Source organism: Cheilinus undulatus, linkage group 16 (assembly GCF_018320785.1).
Source record: "Cheilinus undulatus linkage group 16, ASM1832078v1, whole genome shotgun sequence".
NCBI lineage: Eukaryota > Metazoa > Chordata > Actinopteri > Labriformes > Labridae > Cheilinus > Cheilinus undulatus.
The window spans coordinates 3,266,718-3,283,765 of record NC_054880.1 but is presented as its reverse complement, the minus strand read 5'-3'; the positions used below and the strand labels follow the sequence as shown (position 1 = coordinate 3,283,765).

The 17,048-nt window shown below is 40.3% G+C and overlaps 1 protein-coding gene and 2 gene segments (V, D, J or C); 1 reads left to right on the top strand and 2 right to left on the bottom strand.

Moving 5' to 3' along the window:
• Window positions 1-32: 32 nt before the first annotated feature.
• On the bottom strand, window positions 33-1,336 carry LOC121523661 (the record flags this gene model as incomplete). The annotated part of the segment is given in 2 exon segments: window positions 33-486; window positions 1,231-1,336. Coding segments are annotated over 2 exon segments (429 nt in total), but the record flags the coding sequence as incomplete, so codon positions are not given.
• Window positions 1,337-1,515: 179 nt separating this feature from the next.
• On the top strand, window positions 1,516-2,032 carry LOC121523476. The segment is given in 2 exon segments: window positions 1,516-1,608; window positions 1,701-2,032. Coding segments are annotated over 2 exon segments (384 nt in total).
• A 2,286-nt stretch (window positions 2,033-4,318) lies between these two features.
• LOC121523528 lies at window positions 4,319-15,472 on the bottom strand. Of its 3 annotated transcripts, XM_041808448.1 has the most exons (13): window positions 15,337-15,472; window positions 14,211-14,319; window positions 13,944-14,133; window positions 13,404-13,616; window positions 13,033-13,130; window positions 11,751-11,916; window positions 10,324-11,658; window positions 8,325-8,464; window positions 8,027-8,231; window positions 7,840-7,944; window positions 7,559-7,746; window positions 5,828-5,885; window positions 4,319-5,743 (listed from the first exon to the last, which is right to left on the bottom strand). In XM_041808448.1, the coding sequence occupies exons 3-13, from the start codon at window positions 14,128-14,130 to the stop codon at window positions 5,046-5,048; spliced, it is 3,393 nt and encodes a 1,130-aa protein (XP_041664382.1). In that variant the 5' UTR covers window positions 14,131-14,133; window positions 14,211-14,319; window positions 15,337-15,472; the 3' UTR covers window positions 4,319-5,045. The 3 variants fall into 3 exon arrangements, with proteins under 3 accessions (XP_041664382.1, XP_041664381.1, XP_041664383.1); XM_041808447.1 differs by having other exon boundaries at window positions 13,944-14,319; XM_041808449.1 differs by lacking the exon at window positions 13,404-13,616 and having other exon boundaries at window positions 13,944-14,319.
• Window positions 15,473-17,048: the final 1,576 nt, after the last annotated feature.

The following is a 17,048-nucleotide window of genomic DNA, read 5'->3' as shown; positions in this document are numbered from 1 at the left end:
ATATAATTTAAAAAGGACAAAAAATGTTTGATTCATTTTTTATTGGTTGTGCCATTTAAATCATCAAAAACACAATGGTAACTTTTTTAATCACAGAAAAGGGCAGAGAGAAATTTTTTTTAGCACAATCTGAGAGTAAAACCAGCAGCAGAGTCCCAGTGAGTCACTGGGAGCACTGGTCTCTCCTCAGAGTCTCTGTGACTGGAGTCTGGCAGCCCTGGGTGGCCTCACAGGTCACAGAGCCCACCTTCCTCCACTGGTCTGCAGTGATCCTCAGGGTGCTGCTCCAGCTGTAGAGAGCGTCCTTCTCCAGCACCGCAGGGCTCCTGCTCTCCTCCCCGCTGATGCTGCTGCTGCCGTCCACCCTCCAGGCCAGACTCCAGCCTGAGGGGAAGCCCTTGTTGGCCAGGCACATGAGCGTGGCCTTACCCTGCTGCAGCTCCTCACGGGAGGGGGGCAGCACTGTCAAGGTGGGACGTGCATCACCTAGGAGACACCAATCAGCTTAGAGGACAGGGAGCACACAGCAGCCAATTAAACACCTGGACACCTTTAATGTCTGACAGTTGATTTTCTTTTTTAGGACTTTCTGTCAGATGTTTTTTCTGCTCCACCAGTCACTCACTCACACACTGTTTCACTTCCCTTTAAGAAGCCTCTCATGCACATCAGCACACTGAGAGGGTTCAAAATTAATCAGACTACACTCAAGATTCACCAACAAGTAAAAAATTCACACTTTAAGCATCTCAAACATAAAAAAACATGCATTTGAACATTTTATCAACATACTTTTGGCCCAATATTAGCATACTAAAACAAATATTTGATATGTAGTATCTTAAAGGGATCAGAACATATATAGTTTTTACTTTCAAACATAAAACAGATCCGATTGCATAATTTTTAAGTACTGTTGTTTATCTTCACTTGGTGAAAATTGATCAAAATCACTGAAACTTAAATAATCTCTAGAAGTTATTTTTGTCACATTAATTTCATTCCTGAAAAAACTATTTTGATTAAACTTGAAGCCGTTTTCTTTTCAGTGCAGCAGAAATATTTAAAGAAATGTTCAGTAAAGCTGACCTGAGTAAACCTCCATGGTGAAGGAGGACAAATTAAAGACAGTCAGACTTTAACACAATATTTATGTGCATTGCAGAAAAATATATATCTGAATGTAAAATATTTTCATGCTGTAGTATTAGCATTTATAGAGAAGCTTACCTCCAACTTGCAGTCTGGTTCCTCCACCGAACGTGTACCACAGTGATACAAACTCATTGAGCCGTCGTACAAAAACCTCTGACTGTAGAGAGACTCGGCTCTCAGAAATGCAACAAAATTAGACTCTAAATGCCAGGAACTTCCCTCAAACATGTAAATTTCTATTCAAAGTTGTCCAATTAAATCTGTGTCCAATATTTTGCATCAGCAGCTCCATGCTCCAGTGCTCTGGGAGAGTTTATAGTCCTGACACTTGAACACTGGATGACTGACAGCTGTCCTTCATCACAACTCAAGACACAGAAATCCTCCTCATCATCACAAACATGACTTTGATCTGCGTCCTCATCTGGACTCTCCTCTGCTGCTGCTTCACAGGTAAAGTCCAGACAGTCAAACTCCTCTGTCCCTCTGAAATGAAGGCCACAAAACCATGATGCTGCTTTGTGTTTTTGTCTCTGTATCCTCAGAGTCCAGAGGACAGGTCACAGTGACTCAGCCTGCAGCAGTGAGCTCTGCTCTGGGAGCCTCCATCACCATCTCATGTAGGACCAGTCACAACGTTCGCCTGTGGAGCAACTATCATTTTGCAGCCTGGCACCAACAGAGAAATGAAGAAACTCCTAAAATGCTCATATACTACGCTAACAATCGAGTCTCAGGGACTCCAGGTCGTTTTTCAGGCAGTGGATCCCACTCTGACTTCACTCTGACCATCAGTGGAGTCCAGGCTGAAGATGCAGCAGTTTACTACTGTCATGGTGCATTTATTGTGGGTGGCAAGTACATCTACACACGGTGAAAAAGCATTGTACAAAAACCTCCCTGAACAGAAACTGGATGACACTCTTCACTGAGTGTCAGACAAACATGCTGAACAGGCTCTCAGACCTCTGCACGAGTCTGGGTGGTGCATGTTGGGGGTGCAGTCTCCTTCTCAGACTCAGAATAGCCAACATGGTTGCTTTTCACACAACATAAACTAACTGTCTTACCACTTGTTGGTGTTTGACAAATTTACACCTGTTAATTTCAACCCAGTAGTTTGAACCAGCACCCACATCCTGTTTAATGGCATTCATCAAATTTGGTAGGACACCAAGGCCTTTCAAGTTTCCTCTACCTTTGCATGAAAACTTAAGTGGGTCTGGTTTAAGCTAGAATTGCTAATGAAGAGAAACCCACCAAATGGTCATAAATCTGACTTGGTTGGTTTGTGTGCCGGCTTGTACTGGACTGTTGTGGTGAAGAGGGAGCAGAGCTAGAAGGAAGTAATGACTGAAAGAATTAGGGATGCAATTCATCATTAAAGCGATGGAATGGGTCCTGATGCTAGACCAGTTGAGAACCACCTCTTGCTACTTGTAGTTGTAGATGTTTTATGGCGTGAAATCCAACCTGTTACTTGAGGTTGATTTAATCACATCATAAAGGTAAAAATCAGATTCCTTGGAAGCATGTAGAGAAATGGTGAAAGTAGAGCTACTGCTCCTTTGCCGTGAAAGGAAGTAGTTAAGATAGTTTGGACATCTGATCATGCCTCCTGGTCTCCTCCCTGTGGACGTCTTCCGGGCCTGTCCAACTGGAAGTTGACCCAGGCATTCCAGGAATCGTTGGAGGGATTATATATCTCATCTGGCCTGGGAACGCCTCGGAATCACCCAGGAAGAGCTGAAAATGTTGCTGAGGAGAGAGATGTTGGTTGACTGGCTTGGCCTGCTGCCACCCTGGATAAATGGATGAAAATGGATGGATAGGTAGAATAAATCAGACTGGTGGATTTTTTTCCCAGAAATTCAGGATGCAATTCATCATTAAAGCAATGGAATGGGTCCTGATGCTAGGCCAGAACCACTGCTTGCTGGCTGTAGTTTGAAGAGTCAGCAACATCCTGTTTACTGGCATGAAGTCAAACCTATTAAGTCACCATGGTTACTCAAGATTGATTTCATTACATCTTGAAGTTCTCCTCTACCTTTGAAAGAAAACTACTATTGATCTGGTTAAAAGTCAAGACATAGTTATTGAACAGAACCTTTAGAATGACCAAAAACAGATGTCAGCTTCTTGGTTTTCATAAAAAGACAACATTAATGGAGCCCAGATGATAGAGTTCACCAATGCAATAGGCAACAAGAAGCCCTCTAGCTTACTCTTATTGAACTAGAAATCTACATGCAGACAACTATGAACATGTGTTTGGGGGAAAAAAAAGCCACAGCAAAGCAGAGAAAAGTGGCAAGAAAGGAAACTGGAACTTTTGTCATTGCTGTGTTTGGGCTCCTTTGTTGGTCGTTTAATCATCTTGGTTTTCTGTTTTTGTTTTGCTTTTGCTGCTTTGCTCTTCAGTTTGTATGCGTATGGAGTTCATGTTGAAATGCAGTTCTTATTCAATGTTTAATCACACTTGAGTTACGAATCTAAACATCTTTTAATGTAGATGCAAACATTAACTCAACTTGAGCCTGTGTAGCACTTTTCTGCCCATCTGACGGATTAAAGCTCTTTTTTTCTTACACTCTAGGTCACATGCATTTACTCCACACTCACAGCAAAGACAGTATTTGATAACCCTATTTAAACATTTGTTTTTAGACCTATTAAAGTTTATCATGCTCAGAGCAGCTGAAGAGTTTCTCTCCTGTGTGGATTTTCATTTGCTGTCAGGTAAAATTGATCTAAATATGCACGTACTGTATACTACACCAACATAAAATATGATCCTCTCATACAACCACATCCTACCAAGCTCATGCATAAACTGCCCTTCTTCTGCTGCTATCATTTAGGTTTTACACTTTCCTGCACAGCTGCTTTAACTCATGGATATTGTTTGACTTTTAAAGTGTCATTTTTGTTTTAGCTTACCTTTTGTATGCTTGTTTTTCTGTCCCAATCTTAACTATCATTCATCCAAAACTGGGCTTTTATTTGTGTCATCTTTAAATTATGCGCTGAAGAACCATTTATATTTGAACATCACCTCTGTGTGACCAGTGTTAATCAATAAGGTCCTCAAAAAACATTTTAAAATAGTTAAATGTTTTATTACACAAGTGTCATCAAACACAAACTTTAGTGGCTCGAAGAGTGAATCTCCTGCAGATCTAAGGCAAATGTGAACATGATTTTATCTGTCAAAGCCCTCTCTTGTTTTCTTATACCCAGTGTTTTTAAGGATGCAGGTGGCCGAGTGGTTAAGGCACGCCCCATGTATGCAGACAGCCCAGGTTCGAATCTGGCCCTTTACCACATGTCTCTCCCCGGCTCTCGTCCCTGTTTCCCACTCTACCCACTGTCCTCCTCTATCAAATAAAGGCACAAAAATGCCTAAAATAAACCTCAAACCCAATGTTTTTCCAAACTGCTGCACAGCCTCTGCAACTCCTCTTCTACCATCTTCAATCAGTTGACTTCACCATGTACCCAATTCTGTAGGAGTTAAGAGATCATAACCAACCTGTTTGAAAGCAAATGGGGGGAAATGGTAGGGACAAAGGAGTTGCATGGTTAATGGAAAAAGTTGTTTTTTTGCCAGATTTAAACAAGCAAAGGACTCAAAACCATTGAGCAGGCCTGGTCAGATCAACTGCCCATTTTTTAATGACTTCAATTTGCTGATAAAATCCAGCCGTTAGAGCCGTTAGTTCTGCCAAAGGCATGCTGTTTTAGACTTCTAATACACATTTGTTTTGGTGAAAGGGAAGTCCTTGTGGTTGCAGAGATGTCCCAGCTGATGGGACTGTTGCTGTACAGACTTCTCAAAAGGTGCTGGTCCTATGGCTCCAAGAAATCATAACTATATAACCAAAGCATTAACTGAAAACAAAATCAATTTCTTTGATGTCATATGTACCAAGAACTGCTTGTCCAAAGTCGTTCAGAGTGATATCCTGCAAACGATGCGCCACATCTCCGCTCTGTAGAACTTCCTCCAAAAGCTTTGCATTTGTGTCGTTGTTTCTGAGGTGAACAAGGTTTCTCATCATGAAAATGTGGGTCGATGGTGCCATGCTATTAAGGAAGTAGCTGTTTTTGTGCATGCTTGAAAGAAGCCCTTTGGCTGCCTCACGATTCAATGAACTTTGAAGTTCAGGGACAAGGCTGGTGCCCCTTAAGACCTCCTGTGGATCTTTGGTGTTGGCCTTGTTGAATTTGCCATACAAGGCATAGTGGTCAGAGGAACCAGTGAGAGGATGTCCATCCTCATCAGGATTTTTTGACATTTTATTCAGCCATGGTAGAGAGATTCTGAGTTTTCTCTTCTGTGCTGCTGTGATGTTCTCTTCGGTGGATGCAGCCAGTCTGCCATCATGTGGTTTGAAGGGCAGTGAGGATGGAGAACGCAGGTTGACATGAGTCGCTAAGTCCAGAGCAAAATCACAGAGCGAGACATTTGGTAGATGCTTCCAGGACAGAAGAAGATCTGCAAAATCCCTTGGAGGGTCCAGCCTTGAGCTGAACTTTAAACTGTAGACCACACCATGAGGGCACTGGATCACTGACCACCCACCTTTAAATGGCAGATAAAAACAAAGTTATTTATACGTGTGCACATGATCAATCAAAAAGTTCTCATGATATGTTAGATCCCTACCAGATGATCTCTTTGTATCCAAAATGAAGACCTTGTGCAGGTTTCTCTCAGGTGAAGCCTTTCAAAAATACAGAAAATAAAAAATTAAGAAGGCACCTGTCTCCACACAACATTTTTTTCTGGCAAAAAAAGCAACATAGGGGAGCAGAAATCCCAACACTCGGCTTCAACATTTATTCATCAGCATGCTATTTTTGTCTTTATTGTGCTCAACTCAGTCCAGGCTGGGATCAGATCTCAGTCTCTATCCATATGTTTTTTCTTTTTTTTGTTTTTTTGTTTCTTCCTACGTTAGTTTTGTTATTTGGAGAAGTTTGAGGGAAATAGGCTGAGTGATGGCCAGTTGTGTGGTAGGCTCAGCACCTTCCCATCTTATATTCTCTTTGGCTGGAGTCTCCAGTCCTTTTTGGTTTCCAGAGTTGGTTTATAATTATTTCATTGATTACATTTTATATTGTATGTGTTATCTTGATTTTTAACCTGACTTTGGACCTACTCAGATCCTTACATCATTAAAAAAAGTGAAGTTTGCTTGGTGCACAACATGTATTGGTATTTTGTTTATATATTACACAGCACTATGTTAAATTTAAAAAAATGAAGAAATTGTGAATATTTGCCTATAAAAATACATGCTGCTCCTCAAGCATGATAAAAGAGCCCCAGAATCAGCAGCTTCCTCTCACTTATGTTTTCCCACCAGACGGCGCTTCTATAGTCCACAGGACACGGCATCTGTGGTTTGTCAAACTTTGGTTGATTTGACCACAGAACAGTTTTCCATTTTGCTTCAGTCCACTATAAATGTCAGAGAAGACAGTGGCGTTTCTGGATCTTGTTCACATACAGCTTCTTTGCTGCATGACCCAGCTTTAACTGTCATTTGTGGATGGCACGGCCAACTGTGTTAACAGACACTGATTTCTAAGCTCATGCAATGATTTCTAGTACAGAATCCTGCCTGCTTTTAATGCAGTACTGCCTGAGGGCCCAAAGATCACCAGCATCCAATACTGACTTTCAGCCTTGTCCCTTGTTCACAGAGATTTCTCCAGATTCTCTGAATCTTTTGATGATATTATGGACTTTAGATGGTGGAATATTCAAAGACTTTTAAGTTTATCTTAAGGATTTTCTTTTTTTTAATTGTTCCAAATTTTTTCCATGCTGTTTCTGCACATTTTCGAGCCCCTGCCAACCTTAACGTTACTTATTTCCAGTTAACCTATTTAGTTGCAAAATGTTCCTCCAGCTGTTTTTCGTTTGTACCACTTACTTTTCTAACCTGCTTTACCCCGTCCCTATTTTTTTTTAGATATGTTGCTGCCATCAAGCTAAAAAAATGCTTTTATCAATGAAACATTAAAATGTCAAAGTTTCAACATCAGATTTGCTGTTTATGTACTATTGTGCATTAAATTTAGGTTTATGAGATTTGCAAATCATTGCATTCTGTTTAAATTTATATTTAAACAGCAACCCAACTTTTGTGCAATTGGGGTGATACATTCAAATTTGGTTTCTGCAGAAATGAAGGTTCAAGGGAACAGTTATCAACAGAGCCTTCATGCACATGCCAGTTTCACAACAGGACAGCACAAAGCTCTCCTTCACTCTCCGAGTCTTTCAATGTGGCGTTTGAGAGGACTTTTGATGGACTAAAACTTGTGGACACAGGCCTTGGGACATCACTCAAACATGCATTAATAACATTCATGCATAACACTGCACCTTCTGCTTCATGAGCTCATCAACACAGAACTCCTCTGACACCATGCTGACTTCTGCTTCAGTGGAGAACTTTGAGACTTTTTCAGACTCTGTGTTAAACACCACCTCAGATTTGCGTGTATTCCTCCCAATCCATGGGCCCCAGTGCTCAGAACAAGGATTTAAAGCAAAGGGGTTTTTAGCCTGACCTGGGAAAATAAACCACAGAAACACATCATAATGTGGAAACACATTAATAGTGGTTACTGCAAATTTAAAGAGCATTTAAAATATGAAAATACTTGGGAAAAATCCACGGGAGATCATCTCCATCTGAACAGAATCCCAGAACTCTTCAACGTTGACTTCTCCAGTGAAGTTCTCAGAGGATTTGATTTCATCATTTACTAAAATAAAAACAAGATATTAACTTGAAAGATAAATCAGACATTTAAAACTTCTCAGCATATGCCACACATTGTAGCATACCAGGTGAGTGGGAGACTCCTTTCTTGTGCTGGTCCATCATTACTACAGGTGGATAGTAGCCGCAGCAGACACACGAAAAAGAATACTCATGGCTCGTCAACGCCTCGAAGTGGCAGTAGGCATGGAGGATGGTCTCTGGAGAGGGAAATTCTACTTTCCTAAGGCTTTCCAGTGAGCTCATCACCTGAGACACAGACACATTGTTCTGGAAGAGAAATCCGGTTTTAAAAGGGTCAGCACATATTTTGGATGAACAATCGCAAAAACAACACATTCATGCATTTTCTTTTAAACTCACCTGCAGATTGTGTCTTAAATACAAGCACAAGTCGAGGTTTAACAGGATATGATCATCAAAGTTGTGAAGACCATCTTTCCACTCTTGGTATCTGTAGACCATGTGGCACTTTGGACAAGACCGGAAATAGGTTGAAACATCTGAAAAAGATCAAATGTAAGTAAATAGTTAAAATATGTAGAATTTAATCACTGAAGTGTCCACATTTGAAAAATACTCTTCCTGTGTTTAATCGATTTTTATCTGAGTATTTATAATACCTCAGATATTTCTAACAGGTTTCAAAGCCAGAGAAAATCTTCATTTTTTTAGAGTTCTATTGGTCCAAGTCTCGCCAAAGCAGCTACCAAAGCAGAGCCGCTGTGAGGACATGAATATTTGTGCTAGACCACAACTTTTCTCCACCATAAGCTGAGCATTTGTCATTCAAGCTCACCCCATATCTTTACCTCTCTACCCCCATGCTTAGTAACATTGTGAGTGCACAGGACTTTTTCAGGTCATGTAGAGACTTAAGGTCCATTTCATAAAGCAGGTTCAAATTAAACCCTGAGATGAAGAAACTTAGATTTCTGGATTAGACAGGGAGGAAACTAAAACCAAAGAATGAGGGGTGACTCAATACTGTATAACAAAGAGAGGAAACTTAAGCTCATTTAGTCTGGTAACAGACTCTGTGGGGGTTAACCTGGTCAGTTGCAGGTTTTCTTCAGTAAACTCAGAGTTTCACCCTGCCTCCACATTCTCTCACTGATTCAGTTCCCATCAGGTGCATTATTCACATTTATTCTAAAATGTAAAGAATTCACTAAACAAAGACTTTTTAAAAAATTTGAACATGGGCGCACAGATGGCCTAGCGGTCTAAGGTGTGACCCATGTACGCGGGCAGCCAGGGTTCGAATCCAGCCTGTGGCCCTTTGCTGCATGTCTCTCCCCACTCTCGTCCCGTTTCTGACTCTATCCACTGTCCTTCTCTGTTGAATAAAGGCAAGAAAAAGCCCAAAAATAAATCTTGAGGAAAAAAAATTAAACATGCCGTGATTTTGTGGTAGAGCATAGAGGAAGGGGCTACTTTACTCACCATGTAGTTAAATTCACATGGGTAAATGTGAATTTAATTAGGCTAACAAGGCTGACTTCGTGTTTTAAACTGAGGACTCTTTTTAATAGAAAACAGTATTCCATGAGGTGAATTAATTTAGCTATAAGAAAACCACTGCTCATGTTCATGGATGAACTACATATAATGAGGGAGAAAAGCTGTTAAGAGTATTTCTTGGTTACCTCTACAAGCAACCCCATGATGGTTTTCAGCTTCCAGCATTAAGGGAAAGGTAAGCAGCAGAAGGGGACAGGCTGAGCAGCACATCTTTACTTAGCTTTTAAGTTATCGCTTTGATTGAGAGCCCCCTGGTGGCAGAATTTACATTAAGTACATTTAAAAGTCACAAATTTTACCCCTTGAAACAAGTTTATATTGGTCTCAGAGGTTTCCAAGACATGCCTGTGAAGTTTGTTGCTGAAAAAACACTCCAGTAGTGGATTTTTGTACGTCTAAAAAAACCCTCTGTTTCAGCCCAGCTCAGATCGAGCTGTTTTTGTGTCTGTAGCTTTAAATGCTAATGAGTTGTCTGACTCCGCCCATGATTACACCCTTTTCTGGAAATGGGCATGGCTTAATGGGTGTGGTTCTCCTGATCCTTCTCGAGGATCAGAAGCAGAGGGCGGAACTTTCTTCCAAGCAGGGAGGGCTAACTGAACCTGAGGGTGGGGCTAACTCCCTACGTGACATCATATGGGGAAATCTGTGAACGGCATGTTTCAGCACACATTTTCTGAAGGTGGAGAAGGGGGGGTTCTGATTCTTGGGGGGATTGTGAACAGGCCAGGGGCACATATTTTTGCTACAAAAGCCTGAAAAATGTATTTTGTATGATATGTGACCTTTAACACAACATCTTCATTATCTGTCACAGGATTAAAGCAAATACACTTACTTTTAATCACACCGCTCATGGTGATTATCTTGGCTTTCTTAGTGATCCTTGCAGGCTTCTCAAGAAGAACACACCCAGGACAGATTGCACAGAACGTTTCTGTTGGTTGCAACTCGGTTAGATAGTTGATCAAGGCCTTTGGCTTCACAAGGTCATCTGGGAGTTTCGCTGGAAGCTTCTTATGTTTATATATGTACTGCACGAGCCGCCTTAAGTCTTCATCCATTGGTGGATAGGCAGGACCCTGGTGCTCTTGTGGTGCACCCGCACTGGCGGTCTCCATTTCAAACATGTCCTGCTTTGTTTGGAATAAATGCCATTTGCTGATGTTCTTGTGCACACATGAGATTCTTGGTTTGGCACAGGGACAATGCCATGTGTTGTCTTCTAAAGTGTAAGTCACCATGACCCTCCCAAGGCGGCTATAGTGGTTAACAGTTGGCTCATGGATAGAAAAATAAAACCTCTTTTGGTTTTCTTGGAAGGATATTGGAACACACAGAGGTACATGGGATGCCTGGGCTTTTCTTTGTCTTTTCAGACAGGCTGCCTTTGCCGCCTCATTAAACACTTTTAACGCCACCATTTCAGACAAGACTTCTCCCTGAAGAAATTCTTCATGAGCTATTACTGTGCAGTGGTCCAGTGAGCGGATGTGTTCGCAGTGCCTCAGTGTTAATCCACTTCTCACAGCCATTAGGTGAAACTGCCTGCATTCCTCCATCTCACACTGTACTTTATGGACATGACCCCAGGTTTTCATTTGGACATGAATGGGTTCAGAGGAGCCTAAGATGTCTTTCTGGACAGCAGATATGCCGTTTGTTGCATCTACGCAGACACCCTTTAAATCATCATGGGCTTTCATTTTCTTTGAATGGACTTCATGTCTCCTCTGGATATGCTTGATCACGTTTTTCTTATATAAAATGAGTTTGCAGTGAGGACATTTGACTCTTTTGTAAAGCAGTACTGGCCTTTCATTCTCCTGAGTCGAGACAACAGAGGAGGATATGGCATGTTGTTGGGGAGGAGAAGCAGCCGTTTCTGGAGAGGGGGAGACTGTTGACTCTGGGCACTTTAAGCTTTGTTGGGCTGGGGAAGAGGAGCCATGGGTGAACATAGTCAATGCAACAGGAGTAGGTGCAGGTAGACCAGGGTCTGAGTTGAGCTCAGACTGGGGAGCAACTGAGGCCAATGTTTTTTGTAGGGCAGTTTGGCAAAAATCCAGATGTACCTCGAAGTCTCTTTTTTTTATGATAGTTTTGTCACACATAGGGCAATGAAAATGTCCTGCATCCCTGCAGTTTAAATTACACCTACATATTCTTTTATCTGTAACAAAGCAAGGAAAAACAATCAGCCAGTGACTGAAAGAAAAACTGCAAGTAGACAATCATTAGAAACTGTTAATGCACAAATGTTACCTTGGAACGTAACAGCATTCTTTAAGTGGACTTTAAGGTGCATCTCAAGCTTTTTTCTTCTAGCAGGCTTAAATTTAGGGCACATGGGGCAGTGGAAAAGCCTGCAGCAAGTTTTACATTGTTCAAACGCGGGCTCTGTGCCAAAAGGCACAATAGAATGATGCATCTACAAAGAAACAAAAGACACACCCAGATTTGGGTATAAAAATCATCTTACAACAAGGTGAAATATAAAAGAGAGCAAATCAGCCAAAAGCTGAAACTGCTTCACATAATTTAAAGATCAATGTTGCTCACATGGATTACAAAGGTCTGCCTTCATGTTAAACCAGTTCTTAATGGTCATAATTAACCAAACTCTGACAGATTCATGCTGCACAGTGAGCCCACACTGACTTGAAAATGTACATACATGAGCTGAAACCTGGTGTGGGATTGATAAATGCTGATCTGTGCATGGAAATAACCATACACGCAAATTTCTACCTTATGCATGTGTGACAATTTAGGGCAGTGCTACTCAACCCTGCTCAACCATAGAACCAAACTGATGAAAAATACCCTTGCAAGAGCCACCATCTAAGTGCTGAAAAGTGGTGAAAAAGTGGTGAAAAATGGGTTACATTGGCAGTAAAATAAGTTAAAACTATCAAAAAAGGTTATAAAGTGGCCAAGATGGGTGATAAGGGGGGAAATAAGCATAAAATGGCAAAAACTGGATGAAAAGTGATAAAAATGGGATACACAGTGCCAGAGAAGTGACAAAAATCTGAGTTAGAGGTGGAAAAATGGGGGGAAAATGGACAAAAGTGGCAAAAATGGTAAAAAGGGGGAACAAATGCAAATAGCAAAAAGCAGAAAAAAAGAGGCAAAAATAGGTGAAAAGGGTCAAAAACTGGATAAAAGTGGCAAAAAATGGCAGAAGGTGGCAAAAACAAGTGCAAAAAATGAGCTAAAAGCAGCAAAAACTGATTAAAAGCGGCAAAAATTGCAAATAAGAGCGATGGTGTGGGAAAAAAACTGATCAATGTGACTTGCAAGGGATTATTTCTGAGGTCAAAGTTTCTCTGTTTTAAGGTTTTCTGGGGTAATAATATTTTACTTAAGGCATAAAAGAGCCACAGATCATAATTAAAGAGCCATATGCAGCTCAAGAGCCACATGTTGAGTATCACTGATTTAGGGCCGGTGAAAGTAGTAAATGTTTTACAAATGCAAGCTACATGTATTCAGCTCTTCTTCTGCGGTTTCTAAAGGTAAGAAAAAGAAAACAGGCCCTTACTGTTGTCTCAAAGCAAACAGATGGAGACAGTGGAGGAAGCCCGACAGTGGAGCATGCCTGAGAGTGGATGTCTGCAGCCGAACCCATCTCGTTTATAACTGTTAGGAAAAAGAGAAAAGTCACCACAAACTGAGCAGCTAAAAGTTTTGTTTACTATGCGAGGTCTCATACGCTGAATAAGATGATTTAAGGCTAAATCTTTGACCACACTCAGAGCAACCAGAGGGTTTCTCTCTAATGCCCCGTTAGATTACCTTTTGAAAGTTTCACTACACTGAGAGCAGCAATGTGATTTCTTTATGGTCATTGGTCCCTTATCTGTAATTCTTTTGTTTTAAATCTGACTGATATCCAGCGCTTAATTTTCTTACAGTTGTCATTCTCAGTTTCAGAGGAGTCTTCAATCTTGATCTGTATCTCTGGTTGAAAATGTCTCTCTGGATTTGAGTGCCTGGCTTGTCCTGGTCCTCTCCAGGCATCTTCGTCAGCTCCTGTTTCCATCTTTTCAGTCTGTGCTTGACGAAGCTGTGATGACTGAGGGATCTCTTCATCATCTTCAGTCTTCACAGATGAAGCAGGAAACACTAAAATACATGGGGGGGGATATCAGCCAGATATTTTAAATAATACATATTCTTGTAATATGTGGGGGTCTCTGAGCCAGCAAATATCAACAGTGCCAGGAGGTTTGTATTTAGCATATGATGCTCAACTGCAATCAGTGCATGTAAGGAGAAATGTAATCTAGCTGTAGGAAACAATGTTCTAGACTGGCTGTTGGGTTTTCTCTTCTATGTGTGGGGTAAGAAACTTAGTCTTTTTGAATGTCTTGCTGCACAGAGAGCATCTATGTACATTTTTACAGTCTTAGGTTGTATTTTCAATATGTTTCGATAGATTTTAGTCTTTACCTGATTGATATTCCCTGGTCTCCAGCCAATCATCACAGTCTTCAGTCTCAGGTTCAGAGTAGTCTTCAAGCTTGACCTCAATCTCTGCCTGAAAATCTCTCTCTGGATCTGAGCTCCTAGCTGGTCCCCATTCCCGTGAGGTCCATAAGTCTTTGATGAAACTGCGAGGACTGAGGTTCCTCTTCATTATCTTCACAGAAATTGGAGTCAGTGGTAATTGGTGCTATCAGTCCTGAAACAACTCCCCTGTCTGACTTCCCCCTGTACCTCTCTAATGTGTGGAGGCCAACTGCCGTCTGGTCGAGATTGGATGTCCACTTCTGCTTCTCTCTTCTTTTTTCACCCACAAACAGCAGCTGGATGTAGGCAAGAAGCACTAAAATAAAGGCAGACACATTAAGGACAACTGTGAGTTTATACGTGGATATGTGATATTGCTACTATTTTTCAACTGCACTACAAAAGTTTCCCACAAATAAACTTCCCTTGCCTTGCTTAAGAATCGGCTAAAATAAATGTCTAAATATCTGAATAGTGGATATAGGCAAACATATCAATACTATGCATTCCTAATAAATAAATATAACATCATCAATACAATCAGCCATGACTTCTGCATTCTTTTGATTAACATTTAAAACTGAATGTTTTGTCCATTAGTCAAATCAAATCTAAGACTGGTGCTGCTTTTAATATAATCAAATGTCAGACTGTGCAGTGGCATAATCACACGATAGGCTGCAGTTATATTTGTAGTAAGTATTACCTGCAAGGTTTACAGAAATGCCTGTAGAAAGGCCTTTAAATATCAGTGCCAATGCTGAACTCTGTAGAAGTAATTTTTGTTTCAAAACAGGAAACTTTTGTTTTCTGGAGAACATTATTTTGAAAGCAGTACAGCAAAATGCGACTTAGTATTTTATATATTTAATTTCAGAAATATACACACCTCAAAAACTATGTTCTCACCATTTTACTCGACAGCTTAGCAAGCAGTAGATTTATGACAACTGTACAAGCTATTAGAGCTCCAGACATGTTTTTTTTTATTGACTATAGGTTGAGATGTTGAACTGAATATCAACACTGTTGTGATCTTAAAGAACAGACCAACGAAGCACATCAGCACCCCCTCTTGTTTATCTTACTACTCTAAACGCGAATGAGCAGCTCGAATTAATCAATACAGTAAATTAACCTTGAACACTAGTTTTCACGAAAAGTTAGACGTTCAATCAGAGACACTGTAATACCACAGGACCGTCAAGTGAGATTTAAAACCAAGTTCCATTGTTATCAGGAGTTAGCTGTGGCTAGATTCTGTTAACGTAAGCTAAAGGCTTAGCTCCTTTAACATTGACAGTTAGATCCCTGAATCAGAAAGAAAACAAACCTGGTCCCTGCAGCTTAATTCCAGGAGTTAGAATCCAATAGCACGACTCCCTTCGTCGCTGGAACTCCTTTTCGTGACCACATGGCTTTGACATGCGAACATTTATCCTTCTGACGGCTAAAAAGGCAATTCGCTAACAGCGAGACCCGGAAACACACGCAACTCATTCTTCTTCGTCCTCCTTTGGATGGCAGACTTGACGCGGCAGTTGAGTTTTGCTGCCCCCTGCAGTCTGAAGTTATCGGCTGAGTATTTCCACAGAGAAGTGAAATGCAGAATCTACAGCAGGTTTTTTAAGCTTTCTTCAGAGATAACTTTAATCTGGGTTTTTATTCTTGGTCTTCACTTGTATTATGGAATCTTACATATCTGGGTTTTATAATGTCTTCTAACTTGACATTTCGTGTTTAGAGTGGTCTGCTAGTTTGTATGATGCTGGAGTTACAGTGCTGGCTGAGTTTTTCATGGGTTCTTCTGTTGTTGTGGTTTTGTCTTTCTTGTTGTGTCATTAATAATGTTAAGCTCTCTGATGTGTTTAGTTTGAGTGTTATGACAATCTCACTTGAATATATCAACATTAAACTGTATGATGCTTCACAGAGCAGATTAAAGCATGTCCACAGTGCTTTCAAATGGCAAGTATTTTCACAGTAGGGATAACCAAATCATCAAATCTGATTATTCAAACTGAGTTTAATTGACTAAACTACATAAAATTTCAAATTGTCAGTATAACACGTAAGATTACATTATACAAGATGCTTTAAAGATTCAACTCAACATAAATATTTATACAAGAGAGGATGCAGACACTCCAGGGAGGCATCTTTAGTTGACTCTATAAGGTGATCACAAACGTATAATGAAGCTCACTCCGAAGGGAAAAATCCAAAACTCAAAGGCTCAGCCAACTTCATTTTTTAAGTGATCAATAGTTACTTGATCGCCATTCTCAGTTCGGTGGTATGACTTAAGAAAAAAAAGACCTTCACATTAGGGACAAAGTATTTTCATAGAACAGATCAAAAATCAGAGTAGCCCCCTGAATCCCATGGAAGTCGAAAAAAAAACTAAAATGAGGAAGTAGATGAAATATTCATGATATCTTCTTTAAAAATAAAAAAAATGTTAAAAATTCAATGAAATGAAAGACAGTGAAAATAATATTCACATCCAAAAAAATCCTCCAGTATGCCGATGATATACAGTTGTACGTCACAAACACCCAGTTTCATGAGAGCATTGTTTCCTTTTAGAAAAAAAACCTATTTAAACTTTTAAAGTAAAGCAGATTCCCAATTTAGAAAAACAAAATCCATAAAATGTTTTTTTTAAACCAATCAATAATAAGATCAATATATTGATCCAGTGATAAAGATTATCAAAAGCAAAACCAGTCTGTTGATGTCACTCAGAGCACTTCCACAGAGAGCCACTTTGCAGCACTCTATCTGAAAGGCTCTGTCATCATCTCATCAAGAAACAAACTGAAGGTTATTTTTGGCAACAAATATATTTACAGCCTCATACTTTTTCAAAGTGACAAAAATGTCATACTTATTGATTTCTGTCATAGAGATCATGGGTTCTCACCAATGTGACACTTCAGAAGTTACCACCTTTAGAGAAGATGAGTTTTACTGATCACTTACTTGTCATTAGTGTCACACGATTTGGTAATAATGTGTGATTGCGATTATACTGCTTAAAAC